This window comes from Saccopteryx bilineata, chromosome 2 (assembly GCF_036850765.1).
Source record: "Saccopteryx bilineata isolate mSacBil1 chromosome 2, mSacBil1_pri_phased_curated, whole genome shotgun sequence".
Lineage (NCBI taxonomy): Eukaryota > Metazoa > Chordata > Mammalia > Chiroptera > Emballonuridae > Saccopteryx > Saccopteryx bilineata.
Window position 1 is genome coordinate 304,857,982 of NC_089491.1, and position 13,777 is coordinate 304,871,758.

Consider the following 13,777-nt stretch of genomic DNA (forward strand, 5'->3'; position numbering starts at 1 on the left):
CCCATATCTAAGTAGCAGAGGGAAACCTGGACACAGGGCAACTCCGTAGCACTCTGCAGTGTCAGAGCTCAGCAAAGGAAAGCCAGAAGACAAGGCCTACTTGCTTTGTAACTGAGTAGGCAGTGTGGTGTAAAAACCTATCTGCCTTTTCTTCTTCTGATTATATGCAAGAGGGAATGGTGGTTCTCAGTCCTGCTTGTGAGTTCTGTTTCTTATAAAATAGCCACGTGAACCCAGAGTATGAGAGAGACCTGTCTTCGGGGAACATTTGGTCATTTGTTTCTGGGCTTACATGTAAAAGGATCAATTGTCCTTGATAATAGATAGCACACTTATTCAATTTAAAGTATTTTATTTTAGGAAAGGCACTCAAATTTGTTTCAATCTTGTTTTATATATTCACAAATTTATCCTGATCACCTTAGAAACAGGCACTGACTCTTCTTTCTAAATCTGTGTAAAAAGGATATTTTCTTGAGAAACCACAAGAAAAATACAGCTGTTTTCTTTTTGCCCAGGTCACTCACTACAGTTAAACGGCTGCATATTTAAATTTCGCTGGCATCTAATACTTTCAAGTATTTATAGACATAGTTAAACTATACCTCTAGACCACCAGCTTTCAAAGGAATTTAGACTTTTTTTTTTTCTTTTTAAGTGAGAGATGAGAAGCATCAACTCATGGTTGCGGCACTTTAGTTGTTTATTGATTGCTTCTCATACGTGCATTGACAGGGGGCCCCAGCCAAGCCAATGACCCCTTGCTCAAGCCAGCGACCTTGGGCTTCAAGCTTGTCACCTTTGGGCTCAAGCCGGCAACCATGGGATCATCTCCATGATCCCACACTCAAGCCGATGACCTCAGCGTTTCAAACCTGGGACCTCAGCATCCTAGGATGACTCTCTATCCACTGCACCACCACCAGTCACACGTATTTGGATCTTTCTGACTTATAATAAATATGTAATAAACGTATGAACAATTTCTAAGCTGCTTATGAGGAGGTTTTAAAAATAAAAATTGCTAAATTTATTAAGTAATTTCTACGGCAGGCATATAGTAATTGCTTAACACAAATTCCCTTAATTCTTTCAGAATTCCTTTGAGGTAGGGTAGGATTCTTTTAGAAATGTCATCTTACAGATTGAAAAAGGCAAAGCTGGAAGAGCCTCAGGGACCTATCTGCCCAGAGCCACAGAGATGGAAGCTGAGGCTGGTGCTTGACCCAGGTCTCTCAGCAGCCAGATTACCCTTCCCACCATGCTGCTGGCAGGTGGCGCTGGCTTACATGACAATGCCTACAGTTCCAGGATAAACCTTTTAATATCGGGCATGTGAGCCACATTACTTGGACAGGTTACTGAGAATCGTGATCCACTTACTTTTTATACATGTACACTTGTGTACACACAGAGAAAGTGCAAGTGAACTAATATACCGTCTGTAATAGCCATTTACGACTGACAAAAGTCTCTATGCTAAGCCCTTTTCAAGTGGCTGAGTTTGCCTTCTTTCTTTGTATTACTAGAGGATTTGCTCTGGACAAGAGCTATTACCCCTTGACAGACAGGCACTCCTTTCAGTATATTGCACAGCTTGAACTGTTCAGTATGGGACTTGAATCAAGTCTCATTTTTGTTAAAGAACTTGACATGGTACACAGGCATATCTCGTTTCATTGTGACTCGCTTTATTGCGTTTCACAGATGTTGCCTTTTTTTTTTTTTTTTTTTTTACAAATTGAAGGCAAGAGCCTCCACCAGCAAAAAGATTACAACTCACTTTATTGCAATACTTGCTTTATTGCGATGGTCTGGAACCAAACCTGCAACATCCCTGAGGTATGCCTGTAAAGAGTTGTTTTCTCTATAGAAGATGTAAAGTTTAAATTAGATACTTTTGAAAAATTCTTAGTGCTGTTTCTATGCCTTTTACAAGCTTGTCAATGTCAGTAAAAAAAATAGAACATCCATCTCATTCTCCCAGGCAACTTCTGGACCAATTAGCTTTTAGCAGGTGGTGTGGTGGCAAATGTTTAACACCTGGCTCTCCAGGGGAGAAAGCCATGATTTGTAGCTTTTGCCAGTTTCTGTGGTGTAAATACTGATCACCACGGCTGATCTCAAGCCACCAACACCTTACTCCACCTTACCTGTAAGTGGAGTGGGAAAGAGAAGCCCTCCTTTATATAATATTTCCACCATATGGATACAATAGTCATAAATTACTTCAAGAGCCTAATGTATATAAAAATTAGGAAGTGATCAGTTTTGAGTATCTATTACCTTTGTAATGTAACTTAATTATAATTTTCTGTAATTTAATTTTTAATAATGGCTGGGCATTTAACAAATAGCACTCAAAATGAAATTTTAATCATCAGCTTTTATAAACTGGGAGGAGCTAACCCAGGATACCACCTGAATTAGTGGTCCAAAGATAGCAAGATTCAACTTTTCCTTTTACTGTTTTAGCTTATGAACGAACAACTGATATCAGCAGTGGGAATTAAGGAGGACTTTGGAGTATGAATAAGTAAAAAACACATGAATCCTATGAGCGTGCCATGGAATAACCTGGCGTTTGTTTTAACTTAAAAGATATCTACATATAGCAATGATCATCAAGCTTTATAATTTCAACCTATATTTTCAAATTCAGCTAAGAGTAATCATCAAACCCAGGGTATGGTCCATGCAGGAGGTGGTCTGTGGAGTGAAGCAGATGACTGTCTTCCTCCTTCCCCAGGGGGGTGTCCTAGACAGCTCTTACCCAAAGTTGGAACCAGGGAAGAGGAAAGTAACTTAAATATAGCCAGGTAAACGTCTAATGATTTGCCCAGGGAGGACCCAATTTAATTTCTTCTACTCGAGTATTCAGTGGAGAGGATCTGAACCTCTGTTGGGAGACGGCCTCCACGGCCCCCCAGCCTTCTTCCCCGCTCTGGTCTCAGCTGCCACGCAAGATGCTGGATGTCTTCGCCTGCCTCCTCCACGCACTTCTACCTCTGGTAGCGCTCTGCGCTTTCCACTCCAAGGGATTTGTCCTGGGAAGGAACTACAACAGAAAAAGATGGGCAGCATGTTTCGGCAGCTCTGATGAAGTTGCGGCAATTACTCATTCTGAGAGCCTACCCAGGCCTTTTGTTTCTCTGCCGTGTGGTGGCTCCTCAGGGAGCCAAGTGCAAATCAGACCTCCATGGTGCCAGCAAGTTGTTGGTGGAAGTAGTTTGTTGAGACTAGTGTCTAGGGTTAGGGGAATATGTGTTTCTTTTTGTCTTCCTTGATTAGGGAGTTAAGTGTTGCTCCTCCGACATTCAATAAAGACTTCTTGAATGTGTCTAAGTCAGCGGTTCTCAACCTGTGGGTCGCGACCCCAGTGGGGGTAGAACGACCAAAACACAGGGGTTGCCTAAAGCCATCGGAAAATACATATTATGGCTTTAGGCGACCCCTGTGTTTTGGTCGTTCGACCCCTGCTGGGGTCGCAACCCACAGGTTGAGAACCGCTGGTCTAAGTGAAGGCTCTGTGCCGTGGGCTGGGTTGGGTAGCAGTCGGTGCCTGCCACTTCCGAAGCAAGGCTGTGGTTAGAGCTGATTGGGAGGCCCCAATTGTTTTTCTGGGCTTATAAACTGATTGATACTTTAAAAATTATTAATTGATTGTTTGAGAGTGCAAGAGAGTAACATCAATTTGTTGTTCCACTTATTTATGCACTCACTGGTGGATTTTTGTATGTGCCCTGACTGAGGATTGGACCTGCAGCCTTGGTATTTCAGGACAGCGCTCTAACCAACTGAACTACCTGGCCAGGGCCTAAACTGATTGTTTAAAGGGTGCATATGTCCACCTGCTGAGAGAGGACTGTGGTTGCCTGCTCCTTCAGTCTTCACTTTCTATGGCGAGAACGGGGCCTCTGCCTGGGCTCCTTCTCTTAGGAACTGGCTAAGTGCACCACAGAAACAACTGCGGGACCCGGAGAGCTCTGGGCAGAGTGGCCGGGGGAGGGCTCAGAGTGATGAAAATTGCTTTGGGACTCCCCCTGTCTGGGGTCTCCAGGAGTGGGACTGTTCTTAGGTAGTGTCTCTACCCTGAAGGAACTTTTCTTTGCCACTTGGCCTGAAGGACTTCATTTTGGAAAAAAGATTTGGAGGAGAGTCAAAATCCTAAACTGCAAAGAGATGGCCAATTGGGCTCCTGGGCTGAGTTCCAGCTAAGGAGGCGGCTCTGCCTTCCAGGGCCCTGCCCAGGCTGGACAGAGAGCCTTGGCCTGTGGTCCTGTGGGGCGGTGGGATGCAGGAAGCCAAGTTCACATCCATGCCCCTGTCCCAGTAGAGAAACCAGGGGTGAGCCTATCCCGGTCGCTCCTGCCCTTCCAGCACAGCGCAGACAATCACAGAGCAAAGCAGGAAGAGGGGAAAGGAAGCTGTAGAAAAATAAACATTTCCTTGCATTTTACTTGGAACAGAACAGCACTGGTGGCGTGCTAAGGCCCACCGCATCCCCCACATCCTCCCCTTGCTCTGTTTTCCTCCTCTTGTGTAGAAACAGATTCTTTCCTTACCTGATGAGAGTCCAGGGTGCATCCTGTGGAAAAACAGGAGCAAGATGTAGAAGGTAAAAGCCAAGCAACCAAAGATCACGCCACAGACCAGGAAACTGTAGCTGCCCCGAGCCTGGAATATCTGCCAAAGGGGAAAACACAGAGACACAGGCCATCAAAACCTCGCATGAAGAGGTGTCGGAGGAAGCGGCCTTCTCGGGCGCTTGGCAGATTTTCTAGTCAAGTTGAGGACTGTCACACCAACAGAGAGAAACATGGGTAGCAGGGACATGTGGGCCTTATTTCAATGTTATGTTTCTGGAGGAGACAGAAATCCATCTCTACGGCAGGGGCTGGACCTGGTGACTGCTGCGGTCCCTTTCAGCGATGTGTGTGGGACCTTCTGAAAAATCTCCCTATTCCTTAAAACTCCGATCACACTAGGTGTTTCTCTACCCACAGGCCTGACCAGAACTATCACAGAAAAGTTTAAATATATGCCAACGTGGCATACGGAGTGCCCATGGACCCATCACCGGCTTTAGCAGTTCGCACCCGTTCCCTCTGTGCTCTCCACAAGATCACACTGAGCACATCCAGCCTCGGGCAGTTTCCCGCGGAGGGCGCTGAAGGCTGGCTGTTCCCCCCAAAGGGCAGGAGCAGAGGAAAGGAGAGCAGTGCGGAGGGCAGTTTAGAGGCTGAAAGGCCTGGGTTCGGGTATCATCCCTGACAGTTATTAGAGGTGTGATGACTGAGGGCAAGCTGCTTAATTTATCGGAGTTTCAGTCCCCTCCTCTGTAAAAGGGGGGATGACACTATCTACATTATAGACTTCAGTAAGAAGTATATAGACTTTTCCCCATGGTGGGAACATGTACGTGGGTACACGTGACAAAAACTGGGAGAGTCGGCCGGGGATCTGGGCAGGTGTGGGCAGGAAAGCGGGGCCCTTCGCAGGGTGGCCAAAGGCTACGGGAGGGGGGTGAGGGCTGGCAGGCTGAGAGGGAATGGACAAAGAACTCTGCAGCTCAGTCCCATCCCAGGCCCGGGAGCTGAACAACATTCCCGCAGGGCCCTCTGGCCTTGCTCCCAGACATGACTTGTGTTTGCTTTGGACAACGGCATCCCTTCCCAGCTCCAGGTCCCCCATTTGGAGGATCAGCTTTCAAGGCCGGCTCAGAAATGGAAACACAGACAGAGGAGGGCCCTGCCTGCTCGGGCTCAGAAGATGGCTGGCCGTACCTTCCCACCTGCTCGGAGGAGGGCTCCCCCGATGCTCTCCCCGCCCCCCAGAGTCTCCCACATACCCATCCAACCAGCATCTGGAGGGACATCTCGCCAACTCCTGCCCCTGTCACCAGCACTGTGGTTGCACAGCCTACCCAAAAGAGAAGGATTTGGTTTATTAAGAACAAGATAGGAGACAGAAGTCAACTGGCATAATCCAGGTTATTTCTGGGAGGTCTCTGGAAAGTATCATGGCTGCCTAAGAGGACTCCGTGGGATTCCCAAGAATTCTCAGACTGTAGCTCTTATCTTTGCTCTGGGAATGCTTGGTCTTGCTGCCATTAAGTCCCTTCCTTGTTCTGAGACCTCCAATTGCTCATGACTATTTCCTGGTAAATTCCAAGTTGTTTAGTCTGGCATTCAAGGCCCCAGCTGTGTCACCCACTAGCTATGTGACCTCAGGCAAGTTCTCGACTTTCTGTAGGTCTCGGTTTCCTTGTGTACAGTGGGCAGCAAGGCACACCTTGCACCGCACTGCCGCGTGGATCGCTCTCGTGCTCTGCTCCCCATCAAAGTGCTTGGCACAGTCCTGGCATGGGGCAAACCCTCGAAACCAGGCCAGCTCTCTGCCGCCTTCAGGACGAAGTCCAAATGCCTTCTGTGGTCTCAGGGCCCTTTATACTTTATCGCTGTCCAGGTTGAGAGCAGACCCTTGTCCCACACTACCTGCTCAAGCTCCCCTCCAGCCAGGAGAGCCAAGCGCAGTCTCCCAACTGCACATTCCCTCTTTCCACCAGGCCTGACACAAGCATTTGCTCCTCCTCCTCTTTGTCCGGCAAACTCCCGCTTGTTTTTCAGTCCTGGCTTAGAGTTCCTTCTGTCACCCTCTCCCCTCACCCCACCCCTGAACCTGGGTCAGCGGCTCCTCCCGTGTGCCCCCTCCGCCACCTGACCCTCCTCTCATGCACCCCAGTGTCTGCTGACTGGGCAGCCTTGCCCACCAGGCTGTGAGCCTCAGAGAGGAGGGTGCCTTGGGTCTCAGTGCAGTGGCACGTATCACTGCTTATTATCAGCACAGCGGCCAGCGGATGGTAGACACTGAGCGTGTGTCGAATAACAAAGCTTATCTTCTACTCTGGGCTTCAAGTTCGTCTTTTTTGTCTCACGTTTGTTTATAGTTGTCTACACCTTTGCTCTCACACTGGCCACTGCCTCACCCTTCCCCGGAATGCCTTTCCTTTTTCTTTCCTCCTTTCCAAATTCTGCGCCAGCTCACACTCCATCTCTTCCATGAAGCCACCTCTGGACTCAACACTGGTCACTCGCTTCTGTGAATTCCAGTGGCACCACTGTCTGTTCCACTCATTCATTCACAAATCTTCCCGTTCCTTCTATGCATCAAGTACTACGCTAAACACTGACGGCGCTCAGATGAAAAATTAGAGTTAACATATATATTCAGCACCTGAGCCAGTTAAGCTGCTAAGTCAAGAGCTTTACATTTTCTCTAACGCACAAAACAATCCTCAAAGGTATTTGTCTCCCCATTTCGCGGATGAGAAAACTGAGGCTCAGAGAGCGGGAAGAAGTTGAATCACACAAGATCACACAGCCAGAGTATGAAGGCAGGACTGACATGCATATCTGCTGATGGCCTCAACGCCCTCCTGCCCTTGTCCCTTGCCGGTGCCCACAGAGAGTATGATATCACAGAGAGGTACAACGGTGTTGAGGGGATCAAAGATGAGAAGCAAGTACGAAGGAGGGGGTACCTTTCCCGTGGGATCAGAGAAGCTTCCCGGAGGGACAGAGGAGGAGGGACAGAGTAGAGGGCATTCCATGCAGAGGGTTCATCATATGCCAAAGTGTGGAGGGTCAGGACAGTTTTTGTGCCATCTGGGACTAGCTGGCTAGACTGCCACTCTGAGGGAAAGTGGGGTAGGAGAAGGCTGGAGAAAGGAAAAGAGCTGCCCAGGAGGACATGGAGGCCAGGGTCAGCTCCGTGTCGAAGCAAGCAGCTGCTCTCTGGAGCAGCTCCGAGAACAGCACAGTAAGTGGTCCTTACCCTGGCTCCACGTTAGCATCACCCAGCAGCTCCCGACCAGTTACATCAGACTTTGCGGAGATGAAGCCCGGGCACTGGGATTTGTTACAAGTGCTCCAGGTGACTAATGTGGACTCAGCACGGAGAACCTCTGATGCAGGCAAATGTGACGGCGAGAGGAGGAGCTAAGACCCACCAAGGCAGCGACGGAAGTGATTAGACATTGGGAAAAGCTGGGTATTGTTAAATAGTCCAAGCAGGTAAGTGATGATAAAGGCTTGAACTAAGGCAAGGATGGGAGAAATGTAAAGAGGATGGATTTGAGTGATCATTTGCAGGCAGAATCAACCAATATAACTTCCTATTCTTACTATTAAATTCTAACATGTCTTGATCACTTAAAACTCTGTGGGATATAGCACATGACATAAGATATCAACATCATTTCTTGACTTTTTTTACTCACTTGATGTTTGGTGATTACCCTTAGATTTCAAGGATCCTGATCTCCTGTCTCTACTACAGAGAACTTGGGTGGGTGTAGTTCTAATTGCCCTGATCTCCCCCTGCCTCATACACCAATTTCCCCCTCTCCTCCTCTAAAGAAATTACTTGTCTCTAATGCTGGTTTTTCCAGAACTCTAGGGTGTCTCTGGTTACTTCTTCTTTTTTTTTTTTTGTATTTTTCTGAAGCTGGAAACAGGGAAAGACAGTCAGACTCCTGCATGCGCCCGACCGGGATCCACCCGGCACGCCCAACAGGGGGCAATGCTCTGCCCCTCCAGGGCGTCGCTCTGCTGCGACCAGAGCCACTCTAGCGCCTGGGGCAGAGGCCAAGGAGCCATCCCCAGCGCCCGGGCCATCTTTGCTCCAATGGAGCCTCGCTGCGGGAGGAGAAGAGAGAGACAGAGAGGAAGGAGAGGGGGAGAGGGGGAGGGGTGGAGAAGCAGATGGGCGCTTCTCCTGTGTGCCCTGGCTGGGAATCGAACCCGGGACTTCTGCACACACAGGCCGACGCTCTACCACTGAGCCAACCAGCCAGGGCCATCTCTGGTTACTTCTAAGGATAATGTTAACTGTTCAAAACAATTACTTTTTAACTCATTTTACAAAAGATTTTTGCTATATGCATTTAGGAGGCTACAGAAAGAGAAGGAGTGAATTAGAGGTTTCTGACATCAAAGAAGCTGTGTAACCACCCAATTCAGGTGTGCAATCCTTGTTCTACGCCTCTAGGCTTTGAACAGCATCCACAAGAACAGAGCAAGGACGTGTCATTACTGATAAGTTGCAAAGTCCCTCTCCTAAGCTGTCAGTGCTCCCATGCAACTTCGCTTTTCTTTGAACTCCTACGCATGTTACACAAACGCCAGCTGTGGTCAGTAGAGATTACTATGGGGAAAAAGAACAAGGGAGAAAGAAACTTACTGCTTCCCTGTGGCCTGAAATCACATCTATAGGTATAATGTTGGAGGAGGAGCGGAACCACCCTATTCATGAATCAGTTCCCACCAGTGAGGAGGTAGGACACTGATTTTCCAGCGGGAACATCACAGAAAGTGGGGAAGAGGGGAGGAGATGGCACCTGCACTCACCCCCCCCTGCACTCACCCCTCCACACCCCTGCATTCACCCCCACACCCCTGCACTCACCCCCTCCACACCCCTGCACTCACCCTCCACACCCCTGCACTCACCCTCTTCACACCCCTGCACTCATCCCCCACACCCCTGCACTCATCCCCCACACCCCTGCACTCACCCTCCCTGCACTCACCCCCCACACCCCTGCACTCACCCCCCCACACCCCTGCACTCACCCCCCTGCACTCACCCCTCCCTGCACTTACCCCTACACTCCTGCACTCACCCCCCACACCCCTGCACTCATCCCCACACCCCTGCACTCACCCCCCCTGCACTCACCCCCTCCACACCCCTGCACTCACCCCTCCCTGCACTCACCCCCCACACTCCTGCACTCACCCCCCACACCCCTGCACTCACCCCCCTGCACTCACCCCCACACCCCTGCACTCACCCCCCCTGCACTCACCCCCCCACACCCCTGCACTCACCCCCCTGCACTCACCCCCCACACACACCCCTGCACTCACCCCCCCTGCACTCACCCCCCACACCCCTGCACTCACCCCCCCTGCACTCACCCCCACACCCCTGCACTTACCCCCTCCACACCCCTGCACTCACCCCCACACCCCTGCACTCACCCCCTCCACACCCCTACACTCACCCCCACCCCTGCACTTACCCCCCGCACCCCTGCACTCACCCCCCCACACCCCTGCACTCACCCCCACACCCCTGCACTCACCTCCCTCCACACCCCGGCACTCACCCTCCCTGCACTCACCCCCCCACACCCCTGCACTCACCCCCCCTGCACTTACCCCCTCCACACCCCTGCACTCACCCCTCACATCCCTGCACTCACCCCCCCTGCACTCACCCCCTCCACACCCCTGCACTCACCCCTCCCTGCACTCACCCCCCACACTCCTGCACTCACCCCCCACACCCCTGCACTCACCCCCCCTGCACTCACCCCCTCCACACCCCTGCACTCACCCCTCCCTGCACTCACCCCCCACACTCCTGCACTCACCCCCCACACACACCCCTGCACTCACCCCCCCTGCACTCACCCCCACACCCCTGCACTTACCCCCTCCACACCCCTGCACTCACCCCCACACCCCTGCACTCACCCCCTCCACACCCCTACACTCACCCCCACCCCTGCACTTACCCCCCACACCCCTGCACTCACCCCCTCCACACCCCTGCACTCACCCCCCCACACCCCTGCACTCACCCCCACACCCCTGCACTCACCCCCCTCCACACCCCGGCACTCACCCTCCCTGCACTCACCCCCCCACACCCCTGCACTCACCCCCCCTGCACTTACCCCCTCCACACCCCTGCACTCACCCCTCACATCCCTGCACTCACCCCCCCTGCACTCACCCCCTCCACACCCCTGCACTCACCCCTCCCTGCACTTACCCCCTCCACACCCCTGCACTCACCCCTCACATCCCTGCACTCACCCCCCCTGCACTCACCCCCTCCACACTCCTGCACTCACCCCCCACACCCCTGCACTCACCCCCCCTGCACTCACCCCCACACCCCTGCACTCACCCCCACACCCCTGCACTCACCCCCCTCCACACCCCGGCACTCACCCTCCCTGCACTCACCCCCCCCACACCCCTGCACTCACCCCCCCTGCACTTACCCCCTCCACACCCCTGCACTCACCCCTCACATCCCTGCACTCACCCCCCCTGCACTTACCCCCTCCACACCCCTGCACTCACCCCTCACATCCCTGCACTCACCCCCCCTGCACTCACCCCCTCCACACTCCTGCACTCACCCCCCACACCCCTGCACTCACCCCCCCTGCACTCACCCCCACACCCCTGCACTTACCCCCTCCACACCCCTGCACTCACCCCCTCCACACCCCTACACTCACCCCCCCTGCACTTACCCCCCACACCCCTGCACTCACCCCCTCCACACCCCTGCACTCACCCCCCACACCCCTGCACTCACCCCCACATCCCTGCACTCACTCCCTCCACACCCCTGCACTCACCCTCCCTGCACTCACCCCCCACACCCCTGCACTCACCCCCCTGCACTTACCCCCTCCACACCCCTGCACTCACCCCCCACACCCCTGCACTCACCCCTCCCTGCACTCACTCCCCACACTCCTGCACTCACCCCCCACACCCCTGCACTCACCCCCACACCCCTGCACTCACCCCCCCTGCACTCACCCCCCACACCCCTGCACTTACCCCCTCCACACCCCTGCACTCACCCCCCCTGCAGTCACCCCCCACACACACCCCTGCACTCACCTTTGTACTGCAGAATGTCCTCTGTGTAGGCTAGCATGCTGGGGAAGGTGCTGCTGAGGAACAGGCCCAGACTGGCTGTTCCCACAAACAGGAAGATGATGTTGTAGGAGAACGCAAGAAGCACCAGGTATGTCACCACCACGCCAACCTGTCACAGAAGTGATGGAGTGATTAGAAATTGGGGAAAGCCAGGTCCATTGAGAAAGGAAAAACCTGGAGGAGTGCGGCTCCTAACTTGGACAGTTAGGCCTGAGGAACAGCGCTGTGACCAGTGTGCCACCCTGTGGAATATGCAGGGACTGCACCCTCCGCAGTCTAGTGTCTGCCAACTCAGCCCTGAGAATAGGAGCGAGGGAAGAGGTGAGCCTACCCAGACACCCAACAAATGGCCTACATCACAAGCTTAAGAAGTGCTTGGTAAGGGAATACTGATTGTCCCCGAGGTCTTATCTGTTAGCATGGGAACTCCATCCAAGTCATTAGCTCACAGTCCTGCTGTCTGAGAGGCAAGAGTCCTCCAATCCTCCCGAAGAGCTGCTTCTTCCTTAAAAGCAGTGAATTCATGGAGGAGGCCCTGGGGTAGCAGGAGGTGGGGTGGTGGCTGCAGGGGCCCCAGCGTCTAGGCATCCAGAGAGAACTCCCGGAGAAATTCAGCGGCTGTGGTGGGCCAGCTGGGCTCCCCATCCCCCCAACAGATTCGGCTCAGATTCCGAGGGCAGATTGCAACCCACGTTTAGAGACCCTTGTAATGGGTTAAGAATCCAGAAATCTTTCTAGTTCAGTCAGGGTTTCTGTCCCATGGGAATATTTTTGGTAAAATAACCCTTTAAATTTTTGTTTAAAATGTGTTTCTGTCAGAGCACCAGCCTGGGACACAGAGGACCCAGGTTCAAAACCCCAAGGTCGCCAGCTTCAGCACAGGATCACTGGCTTGAGCGTGGGATCATAGACATAACTCCATTTCACTGGCTTGAGCCCAAAGGTCATTGGCTTGAGCCCAAGGTTGCCGGCTTGAGCAAGGGGTCACTGGCTCTGCTGTAGCCCCCCAGTCAAGGCATGTATGAGAAAGCAATCAATAAACAACTAGGGTGATATAACAAAGAATTGATGCTTCTCATCTCTCTCCCTTCCCTATCTGTCCCTATCTGTCTGTCTCTTGCAAAAAAAAATATGTGTTTATGTCAATATTGCCTAATTCCTACGCAAAATGCACCTGGGAGAAACCCAGGCAGCACTGATTTGGGGCCAGAAGACCCAGGTGTAAGTCCCCTCAGTTCTGGGTCCTGGGAGTGGTGGATCTCCCTGATTCCTAGCTCCCTACTCTGCAAGATGGGCTCCAAAAGCTACACTGAGGGTTAGCCGAGAGACCACAGCAATGAAGGGGTTCCTCAAGTGTGAAGCTGTAGATCAGCATCAGTCCTAGTAGTTGCACGTGAGCTTTCTTAAGGATCTTCTACAAAAATCCACAGCGCTGAGGTAAAAATCTCCTGGGTGAGTATGTCTGTTTCTAGAAAAAATAAGATAAAGTCAGAGTGGAGAACTAGAAGGTATGGAAGACATCACAGCTAACCCAGGGCCGCCTGCTTTACAGAGGAAGTGTGAGGAGGGAAAGGACTTGCACACGCACAGGCAGACCCTGAGGGATGTGCTCCAAAACAAAGCCAGAGACTGCAGCCCATGGGCCTCCTTCCCCGACCTCTGGCCCGTGGTCTGCTGCGGGATCTCGGAGACACCAGACTGCTGATGGAAGCCCAGGGTCCTTACTGTGAACGACCTGCTGCCTAGAGATTCGCCACCAATAGTGGTGGAAGAAAACGCATTATCTTCACAACATGAAAGACTTCATTCACGCAGTGAAAACACCAAAGCAACGAACCCATCTACAGTTCCAAGCGGAATGTATTTCTTTGGCATAGAAAGAGGTCCCCCAGATCCATCTGTTCTTTCTTCTCAGCTAATTTCTAAATGTTGGTGTGGCCAGGACTCCATTGTGGCTATTCTTTGTCTGCATTTCCCATTAGCCAGCTCCACAGTTTCAAATATCCCAATGCCTGGACTCA

At 52.0% G+C, this 13,777-nt stretch overlaps 1 protein-coding gene across 1 annotated transcript in view; it reads right to left on the bottom strand.

The window, feature by feature from the left end:
- Positions 1-332: 332 nt before the first annotated feature.
- The window catches only part of MFSD4A (major facilitator superfamily domain containing 4A), a 34,046-nt gene continuing 20,601 nt past the window's right edge, over positions 333-13,777 (bottom strand). The window contains exons 7-10 of the mRNA XM_066261551.1: positions 11,718-11,865; positions 5,852-5,922; positions 4,566-4,686; positions 333-3,058 (exon numbers count right to left, since the gene is read on the bottom strand). Coding sequence (XP_066117648.1) covers positions 3,003-3,058; positions 4,566-4,686; positions 5,852-5,922; positions 11,718-11,865 — 396 coding nt within the window. The 3' untranslated portion in view covers positions 333-3,002. The remainder of the gene's footprint in view (positions 3,059-4,565; positions 4,687-5,851; positions 5,923-11,717; positions 11,866-13,777) is intronic.